General features: G+C 35.2%; 1 protein-coding gene across 1 annotated transcript in view; it reads left to right on the top strand.

Annotated features, from left to right (window-relative positions):
* Positions 1-13,241, top strand: part of LOC123524906 (atrial natriuretic peptide receptor 1-like) — a 161,561-nt gene that overhangs the window by 23,728 nt on the left and 124,592 nt on the right. The window contains exons 3-4 of the mRNA XM_045303518.2: positions 3,418-3,571; positions 12,342-12,523. Of these exons, the coding sequence (XP_045159453.1) occupies positions 3,418-3,571; positions 12,342-12,523 (336 nt within the window). The remainder of the gene's footprint in view (positions 1-3,417; positions 3,572-12,341; positions 12,524-13,241) is intronic.

Raw genomic sequence — 13,241 nt, forward strand, 5'->3', positions numbered from 1 at the left:
TACGTAGGACATATTAAGTACTACGTAGGAGTTAGTATCTCCTACGTAGGACTTAGTATCTCCTAAGTAGGAGTTAGTAACTCGTACGTATGTCACTGACTAAAAGACTGTCAAGCATGTGCAGTGGAACAATATACCAGTGTGTACTATAATTTAGTAAGGATTATCTGATTATCTGATACCGGTAGATTACATATTTGTAAATAATTAAACATCTCCCTTCTTTCACTGTCTCACACAAACTTCGTAAGTATGAGTTAAAGACACATTTGACCAAGTTCTGAATTTGACAGATGAAGTAGTCAATAAATTTGTTTTAATAGATATTTTTGAACATTTTATTTTGTTGTTGTTGTTTTTTGTTGTTTGTTTTGTTGTTTTTTTTTGTATTTTTGGGGGACTACGTAGTTTGGGTATAGTCACACTGCGCTACCCACAAGGTGCACTTCTAGGCATTGCTCCAGGCATGGGCAGACATCAGGTTACAACCACCGGCATTCCGTAAGCCAACCGGGCAGTTTATGAGCATGAAGAATTGAAACATGTCATGTGAGGTTTCGAACCTTTACCATTCGGCTATGGAGGCCTCTCTTGAAATTATGTAGAGAGTTCAAAAGTATGATTAAAGTATATCATGAAAGTTACTAAATATAATTACCGCCAGTTATTGTTTTGACCTATTGTGTGATTTGATTAATAAACTTTCTCTAAATAAAGGCACTGACCTACAAATTTTGGCTAAAATGGTCTCTGAAGTTCGGTCATACTATGGACATTAAAATTCGAGTTTTTGTTTATAAACTATCCTTAATCTACTCAATCAAGCAAAAAAGATGCCGGAGCCGGGAATCGAACCCGGGCCGCCACGGCAATGAAAAATGTCCTGCTGTCTTTAACAATATACACCACGCAGGAATATGTATACAATGACCCTTGAATGTAGATATATAATAATTAGGCAGTTTACCTTAGTAAAACGTTACAAACGCTTTTCAATTTCCAGTGTAAAAGATAGCTAAGACAGCTAGTTCTCATGTGTTTCAATAACATATAATCTGTTAGTAATTAATTCAAAGCTTTCTTAAGCAGTATAAGCATTAATTTCTTGATACTGGTACCTAAAATTCCTCTTTTTTCTGTTGTGTATGATCTCAAGGACAGTGCCTTAAATAATCAATATTTATTAGGTGTTATCATCATTTTAGCTGCGCCAGGAGAAAACTAACATAGTGGTTTTGCGACAAGGGTGGATCCATACCAACCTGAGCATCCGCGCAGTCTCGTCAGGATCCACGCTGTTCGCTTTTAAAGCCTATTGCAGTTAGAGAGACCATTAGTGAACAGCATGGATCCTGACCAGACTGTGCGGATGGCTGGTCTCGATCCATGCTGGTCACAAAGCTGGTCAATTTTCTTTTTCTACATTCTGGTCAAGCATTAACTAGTTACAGGAAATTACTGTAACTGCATCTAAAGCATGATTTAACATGATAATAAACTATTGATACTTTTTTGTTTCAAACACTCATTTCTACTTTATTTGCATATTAAAGATGATACATTTATGAAGTTTATTAAGGTATAAAGTTCATTAACACCTCTCCCATTCATCTGGTGATAAAAGGTACTCATTGGCAAGCACTTCGTTATGCAGACTGTGAAGGTCATAAAGGATATTCTAGGATCCAGGGCACTGGAGTCAATCAAGGATTATGTTACATCATGAACACATTTGCAATGATCTCTAATGAGATGGTGATTATTATAGCTGGGATGAAAACTGCCTAGCTCAGAATCACATTTGTCCAGTCATTCGAGTCAGAGGTAAGAGGTATTGTTTTCTTTTCAGAAAGTGGTATCAGAGAGGAAAGTACTTTACATTTAATTACTCTAACGACTGATGCGAGTCTACAGTGTTCCGAAAAACTAATGTCAAATCAACTTGTGGTCCGACGGTTTTGCTTTCTTTAACATGGTGTGTGTATCTTCTATATATTGTATATGTTGTGAAAAAGAGGAAGAATATAATAGTATTTAAATAAAGTGAAGCTTTTTTGACAGTAAAATCTTTTAATTACCGAATATCACGGAATTTGTAGGTTTCAGTCATTAAATCTGGTAATCCTTTGTTTTGTTAAGTGTATGCCTAGAGAGAAGAAATTAAGGATGAGTAACTTGGTAAACATGATTTATTCCCCTTTATCGCTGTCCACAGTAGAGTCTATTTTTTTATATAAGAGTTTCATGCGAAATAATATTTACAATTTTGTTTGATCAGAGTGACTAGATAAAAGAATATTTGACAAGTTGAAACTAACTAAATGTTATAGAACATTGACAATCGTGTCATGCAATCAGGTCTATATAAATTCATTCTTTGTTATTGGTTAGAAACAGTGTTTAAGAGATAATTTCACTGATTGCAATGAAAAGTTATTTATTTAAGCCCCTTCTCGAGACAACACATAAAATACAAGAATATAAATAGTTTAGAAATTAAATCAAATATTGCAATAAATGTCATTTATCAGCACGCAATTAAAAAGTCAACCAGCAATGTTCAATTAATACATGTACCGGAAACGCGAGTAGGACCACAGAACGTTGCAGCGCCCCAAAATAGGAACCCTTACGTATGAGTTACTAAGTCCTACGTAGGAGATACTATGTCCTACGTAGGAGATACTAAGTCCTACGTAGGAGATACTATGTCCTACGTAGGAGATACTAAGTCCTACGTAGGAGATAATAACTCCTACGTAGTACTTAATATCTCCTACGTAGGAGATACTATGTCCTACATAGGAGATACTAAGTACTACGTAGTAGATATTAAGTACTACGTAGGAGATACTATGTCCTACGTAGGAGATACTAACTCCTACGTAGGAGATACTATGTCCTACGTAGGAGATACTAACTCCTACGTAGGAGAAACTATGTCCTACGTAGGAGATAGTAAGTCCTACGTATGAGATACTAAGTCCTACATAGGAGATACTATGTCCTACGTAGGAGATAGTAAGTCGTATGTAAGACAAATTCAAATTTCTGCTGGCACCAGGACGCTTCTATACTTTTCTTATTTTGACTGGGGCAGTCTTTAAAAATCGTCAAACTGCAAGCAGGAGTTGCTTCCCTTCTACTTAAGAAATTTCTATTTTCAGGTAAGGGAGATCATTTCGCAGAAGATTGAAAAAATATCTATTATTTTATCCGTCCGATTTATTTATTTTTAAAGCATCAATTTTAAATACTAATGCGGCATTATCGTTAATTTAACACATCTAATTGCACAGCAACCGAAAATTGTTTTTATAGAACACTCACCCAAAACACACTATGTGCAGTATTAGATGCACATAATGCCACTTTAAGCTTGTGAGTGTAGTTTGTAAACCTGTACATTTCTTTCAGATGCCTTTAAGGTGAAATGGGTTTTTCCACCACCAGATGAAATGCGTGCTCAAGAAAATTTCAGCGTCACATACAACCTAGAAGTTAAGCCAAACTTCTATAAGTGGGCAGTAGACAATGGATATTTTGATGGAGTGGGACCAGGTGACCTAACGTAAGTTTTTATATATGGTTACTGGTATCGGTTAAAAAACGTTGTTGGAAGAATTAAAAAAATTGTTCAACTGGTAACTGAATTATAACAGCCATGGGTGCAAAGTAAGCATTGCTTTTTTATCCCCCGCCAACGAAATCGGGAGGGGGGTATTGAAATGGCGTTGTCCGTCCGTCAGTCCGTCCGTCCGCAGCCATTTCTCAGTAACTACTTGGTAGGATTTCATGAAACTTGAAATAAACATGAACCAACATACTGCGATGATGCCCGTCAAGTTTTTTTTTTTTTGTTGGTCAATTTCCCTCAGAGTTATTGCCCTTGATTTAATAAAAAAATGTCTTGTCTGCAGCTATTTCTCAGTAACTAACAGGTAGAATTTCATCAAATTTGAAACAGACATGAACCAAGATACTATGCTGATGCCTGTCAAGTTTTTTTTTTGATAGGTCAATTTCTGTCAGAGTTATTGCCCTTGATTAAATGAAAAATGTCCGTCTGCAGCCATTTCTCAGTAACTAGCAGGTAGAATTTCATCAAACTTGAAACAGACATGAACCAAGATACTGCGACGATGCCCTTCAAGGTTTTTTTCGATTGGTCAATTTTCCATATAGTTATTGCCCTTTAATTGTTTAAAAATCCACAGATCTGTACATAACAAACCAACCAATTGGAAGAATTTCATTAAACTTCTTTCATTCTTTTCCATGAACATTTATTATAAACATGTTGTGTACCTACACCTGGTCACCACCTTACCTTGGTCCCCCCCCCCCCCCCCCGCCCCAAATATTTTTTTTTTATGCCCCCGAAGGGAGGCATATAGTTTTTGAACCGTCTGTCGGTCTGTCGGTCTGTCCGCAATTTTCGTGTCCAGTCCATATCTTTGTCATCGATGGATGGATTTTCAAATAACTTGGCATGAATGTGTACCACCAGGGTGGCCACCGACTCTGGAAAACAGGGAAAAAGGCTAAAAAAAATTCCCTGCATGGAAAATTCAGGGAATTTGAAAATTTTGAAAAAATCAGGGAATTATCAGGGAATTTTTCAAAAATTGAAAGAAAAAATTTAAAAGACTGTATAATTATGTTTTGGCTACTGGTGGTTTCTCTTCTTCATAATAGTTACCTTTATTTCATATAATACAGAATACTATACTTAGCAAATTCACTCACTGTTTGATGATTCTAAAACTGTTACTCATCAACTATAAGAGATGTTTTTGTTTCTAAAATGGAGAGAAGCTAAAATGGAATTGAGCAACCATTGCCCCAGGTGGGGGGGGGGGGGGGGTACAGAAATGGTCTCCGTCCGTCCTTCCGTAAAATTTTGTGTCCGCTCTGTATCTCCTTAACCCCTAGAAGGATTTTCATGAAACTTGGGTCAAATGATCACCTCATCAAGATGATGTGCAGAACCCATGAGTCAGCCATGTTGGTTCAAGGTCAAGGTCACAACTCAAGGTCAAAGGTTTGAGCCTTCCATTTCATGTCCACTCTGTATCTATTAAACCCCTTGAAGGATAATCATGAAACTTGAATCAAATGATCACCTCATCAAGACAATGTGCAGAACCCATGAGTCGGCTCAAGGTCAAGGTCACAACCCAAGGTCAAAGGTTTGAACCTACCATTTTGTGTCCGCTCTGCATCTCTTAAACCTCTTGAAGGATAATTATGAAACTTGGATTAAATGATCACCTCATCAAGACGATGTGCAGAACTCATGAGTCAGCCATGTTGGCTATAGGTCAAGGTCACAACTCAAGGTCAAAGGTTTGAGCCTTCCATTTTGTGTCCGCTCTGTATCTCCTAAACCCCTTGAAGAATTTTCATCAAACTTGGATCAAATGATCACCTCATCAAGACAATATGCAGAATTGATGAGTCAGCCTTGCTGGCTCAAGGTCAAGGTCACAACTTAAAATCAAAGGTTTGAGCCTTCCATTCTGTATCCATTCTGTATCTGCTAAACCCCTTGAAGGATTTACATTAAACTTGGATCAAATGATCACCTCATCAAGAACTCATGAGTCAGTCATGTCAACTCAAAGTCAAGGTCACAACTCAAGGTCAAAGGTTTAAGCTCTGTATCACCTCATCTAGACGATGTGCAGAATTCATGGGTCAGCCATGTCAGTTCAAGGTCAAGGTCACAGCTCAAGGTCAAAGGTTTACCCTTTCACTATCCATACCAGTGGCGCGGGATTTAGCTGTCTTTCAGACTGCCTTGTTAAAATACACACAAGTCTCCTGTTAAATGTTTTCTGAATTTTTATTTCTGATATTTCAACAATTAAATTTCAACAATAATATTTCTTCACTTTCACAAAGTTACTAAGATCAAAACACAGAGTTTCCTTAAAAATTAATTACACAGAGTTGATCACTAAGAGTCCTTGATTTGTTCACAAAGTAAAGTGACTAGCTTAAGTAACACAAAATATCTATATATCAGGTTTATATACCTTCTTATTATTTGGCTTAACAAAGGATGCATCACTTTTGAAAATCATCAAACAACAACAATCTGATTAGATCTAAAACCTGGAAGTCTTTGGTGATAAAACAAATATTTAAATCTAGGCCATCCTTAAAAAATTGTTTGTTTGCAGTAACGCGACCCAGAATTTTTAGTGTGAGTAGGTAGGTAGGGATTTTTTTTTTTTCATTTTTTTTTTTTTTTTGTATGCTAATTGTACAACACCTGCATTTCCATTTTAACCCTCTGGTTTATACACCTTCTGGGTACTAACACTTCTCTGTAGAATGCTAACTTGATTGTAACATATCTGCAAGGGTGGTAGTTTTCACATAGTATGAATACTAATATTACTAGTAATATCACCTTTTTAATAACAATAAAAACAACAGATTATAAGCCTGACACCAGTCAGAAACAGAGCTTATTATCGCCATATGAACTTAAAAATTTAAGATTATCAATATATTTAACAAAAATAATTGGCCAGACCTTTTGAATGTCCTTGCACTGGCTAGGGTAAGAAAAAAAAACATTACATTCCTTAGGATTCAGCATTGAAGTACATAGCAAAATCTTTGATATTTTAATACCCTGTAGACCCGAGTCTGATTACTAGCACCGCACTCCTTCAAAGCCTATGTATCATGTAATTTTAAGACAATACTTAATTGTTTTACATTGTTTACTCAGGGCTTAAGCTATGTTAATATTTTAGGGAGAAGTCATTTCTTCCTCAGCTAAGATTATGGAGAAGTGGAGTGATTTTAGGGAAACGCGGAAAGATTTTTAATAGCGCCATGACAGGCAAGTTTAAAATGGAACTAAATATACTTAGCAATGTAAACCTAATTTCTTATCCTTGTGAATCTAATGTGATTAAACTGCAAATTAAAGTTTTTTTCACTCTTGCAATGATTGCCTTAACCAAGAAAAGCCTAATCTGAATATGAATACAATTAAAAAAAGCTAGGTTAATTCCAAATCAGCAAAAATAAATCAAGCTTCCAGTGCTAATGCACTCAAAGTCAAAACACAAAAACCCATAAAAGCATTTCACAGTCACTTCTTGAATTAAATACATGTCAATAGCAGTGACATCACTATGACATCACACATAATACAGGTCTTCTTTGATCTGCAAGTGTCTTCTTTGATCTGCTACTGTCGGCACACATAAAAAGAAACAGTTGTCAAACAGATTAAACCCAGTTTCTGATGGCAGGTGTCAAAAATTTGTATGAATTTCAGTTACATTATTTAAGTCACAGAAAGTTTCAGTAATAATAATCATGTTTCTAAAGTCTGTGTTTTGAAAAATAGGAAAAAGTGGACCCATGGAAATTTAATTTCACGCAAAAAGGAAAATCTAGAAATGTAAACATTATGGATTTCTTTCGCTGGTTTTAGTCATTGCATTGAAAGGATGCTTAACTTTATAAATAAATTTTCAGGTAAGAAAATTTTGTTTGTCTAATATTTTTGACGTTTATTGTGCTCTTTCCAAGTGACTTGTGCAGTGTCACTGCAGTTTTATCCTCGGGGCAGATTAAAAAGATTATACAACGACAAAAGATCGAAACTAAAATTATTATTTGTTTGCAAAATTGTTTGAGAAATTATGACAGAATGATATCCAAGAATTTATCTTTCCCAGATGTTTTACGTACGAGAAAAATCATTATTTTACAAATCTAAAACTCGGTTAAATACGTCTGCAGTATTGCACAGATAACTTTATGTACCACGATTTGTCCATGTGGAATTTTCTAAACAACTTTTTGCATAATTTTGTAGTATATCAGGAAATCGGCAGGGCGTTCGGTAGACCCGAGATTCTGGGTTTTCACTCGAACTTATCGAGAAAATCTCGTATTTGACCCGCACAAAAAAATTCCCGTGCGTCGGCTTGACCCGAGGAAATTTTCTTTTATGCGTCTCGAGTTCGAAAGAACTGCCCCTTGTCAATCAAAATCCCGGTGAATTCGAATATTGTTCGCCGCCATAAGCGGAAGTACAAATGTATGGCAGTAGGCGGAGCTTGGTATATTAATCAGCTTCTGGCAGATGTCAATCATGCCACGCGCCGACTGACACGTGGGCTTCTCGCGGTTTGTATTTGATACAATAATGCCCGTCATTGCCAAAGGTATTTATTGATCAATGTGTTAAAGTTAATTGATAAACAATGCATAGAAGAGCAGCCTATTATCGTATTTGTGTCACTTGTTAATTAGCGGTATACAGAAAGCGTAACATTCACACATTTTGTTTCTTATCGGTCATATCGATCATTCATGCAGTTGAACCTCAACGAACACTGTCTAGGAAAACTTATACAAATACAAATAGTTACCCAAAAGAAATAACGAAACAGGAAAGTATAAAAACATGGCACCGAAAAAAAAAAAATTCCGAGTTTTAGGTTAAAAAATTGTTTGAGTCGCGGCGATTTTCGTGAGTCGGTCGCGTTACCGCAAACAAACAATTTTTTAAGGATGGCCCTATTAAATAAAGATCTTTAGATAAATACCATTGACAACTTCTTAAAGAGACTGGACACAAGTGCTATAATGCAAACACCTTAGCTTTCTTGACATATGTAAGATTGGCACAGATTATGATGATAAAGAAGTAAATTTTTCAAAATACAAACTAATCAAACATTGAAATAATATTTAGACCTCTAAATTAAAAGTATAATTTTCAAAATCTGCATGTTTTAATGAGAATTTTTAAAATACAATAATGTTTATTTTTGTTTTTACATGATATGTTACAGTATATGATGTTCTGTAATAGAAAATTATGCATCATAAAACATTGTACTTTGAAAGCAAGCAGAAGTTGTTACACAACTAAAAACTAAAATGAATTGAGTGTCAGTACATTACTGACATTAACAAAATGTATACCAACATTTGAATCATGCATTAGAAGTACCTGTGTATTGGTAGTAGTTGCTTGTTAGACTTTTGCTAGTTATTAACAAACATTAACATTAGTCTTGAATAGCATAATTATGAAATGTATTTTTAAAACCATACAATTAGCAACTTCATGAGAAAACTCTTTGGCTTTGAAACCAGTAATGGAAACAAGACTACCCTGTACATTCTATGTAGTCTGATCAGGATCCATGTTGTTTGTTTGTTCATATTAACTGTAACAGCCATAGGTCTATTAAGAGTTAAAATGAACAGGATGGTTCTTGATCAGAGTACAGGCTTTTTTAATCCATACTGGCCACAAAGTCATTATGCTGGTGTCCCATGTCATGACTTGAGTTTTAATTAAACTCAGTTTACCAGAAAGATGAAATTGTTGTTATGAATGCAAGGAGGTGTTGACAGTTGTATGCTAATTTAGTGGACTAATTCATTTTCGAAGAAACTTTTATGTCAAATCTTGAAGACCATTTGTCTAGATTTAATATTTTTCTTTTAAAGTTAAAAGTTAAAACTGCAGGAAAAGTTTTTCCCATTGCCTTATATTAGAAACTAAAGTGCTGGATTGTTTATGTGTATACGTAACATCCTGTTTTGATTCACATAGTTGTACTAACATTAATAGTGTTTTAAATTCAAAGTGAAAACTGCAGTTACTGGTAGTTTTGTGAGTATAGCTTGTTAGAAACCTGAATGGCTAGAATATTTGTGATGTAGAACATTGATAATGTTTAGAAAGTTATATATTTGTAAAGCTTAAACCCCAATCTTTGCTATAAAAAGAAGTGGGAGGAGTCAAATTTCAAATGGTGGCTGTTTTTTGCAACAATTTTTATCAGAGAGAGGTTTTTCAGGAATTTACCAGAAATGCGTTGTATTTATTTTTTGTAAAAATACGCAGTTGTGGTGACATGGGCTGGTAAAGGCTGATAGTCCTCTAAATTTATTCAAGGTTTTACTGATTTAAAAATTAATATTGCAATGTTTTATACAGATGTTACAATAATGTGTAGTGATTTAAGTTTATGAATAACAACATTGTTTTTGCATTTGTTATCAATTGTTGATTAATATGACTAATATAAAGTTTACATTTTAACTAAAAATGTAAATACACATTATTTATGAAATACATGAAATACTAGTACTTGGTGCTCTCTATGCTGGTGACCATTAGTCATTACTGGAGGCAAACATATCAGATACCTGTTGGAATCTTATCCTCTGCTACAGATAAACCACACCTACAAATTGTGTGTAGCAGCTACCAGCAATTCCCCTTTAAAGGCCTATTTGTAACCGTCTGCTTTAATATGCAGTATGATTATGAAGATTGTAGTGTCTTTGTGGCATTGTAAAGGAGAATATTAAAAATCAGGCTCAGTTCATTTACATTAAAACATGATAACTGATTAAAGCTGTAATCACATTGTTAATTTGAATAATCAATAAAAGACACTGGAATTAGTATCACAACAAGTTACAAAATAAATAATGGTATGTACATGTATGTGAAATGTAAGTCATTGCTGCTGAAGTATTGAAGTTTTCTTTTTTGAGTTGTTTTGAGTTGTTACCATGCTTACTACTCTTACTGAAGTTGCTCAGTGAGATCTTAAATTACCTATATAATTGATTATTCAAACAGGATTCTGAAAATAAAATAAATAATGAATATATTTTCAAAATATGATAAATAAATATAATTTCATATGTATATAAAATAGATGTAAAATAAACAAGTTTATTGGTGGAGAAGGTATATATAGAAGGGAAGGATGGAGGCCATAATATTACTACATTTATATTCACAATTGTTGCTACGCCGAACAAAGTATCAGGGAAACTGACTATCCTGTCAGGGAAAATTCAGGGAATTATCAGGGAAATTTACTTCAGATTTTTGGTGGCCACCCTGACCACAGTAAGACGACGTGCAGTGCGCAAGACCCAGGTCCGTAGCTCAAAGGTCAAGGTTACACTTAGACGTTAAAGGATAGTGCATTGATGGGCGTGTCCGGTCCATATCTTTGTCATCCATGGATGGATTTTCAAATAACTTGGCATTAATGTGTACCACAGTAAGACGACGTGTCCTGCGCAAGACCCAGGTTCGTAGCTCAAAGGTCAAGGTCACATTTAGATGTTAAAGGATAGTGCATTGATGGGTGTGTCTGGTCCATATCTTTGTCATCGATGGATGGATTTTCAAATAACTTGGCATGAATGTGTACCACAGTAAGACGACGTGTCACACGCAAGACCCAGGTCCGTAGCTCAAAGGTCAAGGTCACACTTAGACGTTAAAGATCATTTTTCATGATAGTGCATTGATGGGCATGTCCGGTCCATATCTTTGTCATTCATGCATGGATTTTAAAATAACTACGCATGAATGTGTGACATAGTAAGACGATGTGTCGCGCGCAAGACCCAGCTCCGTAGGTTAAAGGTCCTAAACTCTTACATCGGCCATAACTATTCATTCAAAGTGCCATCGGGGGCATGTGTCATCCTACGGAGACAGCTCTTGTTTTTATTTTTTATTTTTTCATTTTCTATCAATATTTATAATCAACATGTAATCTGTTGTATCCCCCCCCCCCCCCCCAGCCCCACCCAAACAAACCATTCATTTTCTTTTAATTTGATTTTGACTAATGAAATTATTTGCTTCTTGGTAACATTCTTAACTTTTTGCTGGATATATTTTTTTGCCGTTCCTCAACTCTGACCCTTTCGGCAGGGGATTCCAATTCATCGAAATTGCTTGTTTGTTTTTGTTTTTGTTTTCAGTTTTGGGGGATGGTAGGAGGGGAAGTCTTGCTGTAACTACTAAAATTTGGAGATGATCACATTATAACAAGACAATTATATTTAAGAAATATCCTACATTTGAAAAGGAAATTAAGCAGATTGTGGCATTCGTTTTAAATGGTGTGATTTACATGATGATGTAGATCTATTGGAATATGTAAAAAGACTTCATATGGGTTGGGGAACATGAGGGGATTGGTGGGTCTGAATTTCAGCCCCCTCCCCTCATCTCTCCACCAACATTCTCCCCACCCACCCCAAAAAAAAATTCTAAATATCTTGCCTAGATAACTAGTATACATTGACAGGGTTTATTAGACATAAAAGTAAAACTTATAAACCCAAAATGTATCTGTTAAAGAAGCACTTTGTAATGTAATCTGAGATAATCTGATAAATTGTGCTACGTTGTATCCTTTACAGATTAGCTGTGATTCCACAGTATTGGTGGCATTCTAAGATGAAACAAAAGTTCAGGGAATAAAATGTGTTGTGATACAAAATATTAAGATTACTTTCAGGACAGAAGCACAGGCAAAAACATGGTGTGAAACCACCCCTTGTCCAACAGGTGTGACCGTAAAAAAGACACATTGTTGTATACACCATGTGAATGTACACTCTTGTCCAAAAGCAGAACAAGGTTTATGTGGACCGTGGCTGAAACACGACGGATCAACTTACACACATTCGGCTGTAATAGGTATAAATCAAAATTAAATTTTGATTATTAATGAGATGAAATTAATAATGAAAGACAAGAGTTAATATTCATCAATATCAAACTTCTGTTTGGTATCTTTAAAAATATCTGCCTCACTTAATTTACCTATCATACAAAACATTTTTACTACATTAATACAACTGAGTAAAATAAGAACTGACTTTTGAGATCGGTTGCAGAAATTTAGTGGTTGGTGTTTCTATGGCAAAGGCTGATGAAACAGGACAAATTCGAAAATTCAGATTCTAAAAATTGATTATAAACTTAAACAGTTAAATATTTTTCAGTAAAACTTGACATAGGGTATATTTACATCAGTCCCTATCACGTTGATTCAAAATATAAATGGAGATTACTATCTAAATAACCAAACTTTGGGGCGCACGTTCAAAATTACACAGTTGGCATGTGTATAACTAATATTTTCCTTTTTAGCTTGACTATTCGAAGAATAGTCTAGCTATTCTACTCACACAGGCGTCGGCGTCACACCTTGGTTAAAGTTTTGCATGCAAGTACATATGGCTATCATTTAAAGGCATATAGCTTTGAAACTTATTTTTTAGCTCACCTGTCACATAGTGACAAGGTGAGCTTTTGTAATCATCCTTCGTCCGTCCGTGCGTGCGTGCATCAACAATTTCTTGTCTGCACGATAGTGGTTTCATTTATGATTTTATTTTAACCAAACTTGCAC

Source organism: Mercenaria mercenaria, chromosome 3 (genome assembly GCF_021730395.1).
Source record: "Mercenaria mercenaria strain notata chromosome 3, MADL_Memer_1, whole genome shotgun sequence".
In the NCBI taxonomy this organism is placed as follows: Eukaryota; Metazoa; Mollusca; class Bivalvia; order Venerida; family Veneridae; genus Mercenaria; species Mercenaria mercenaria.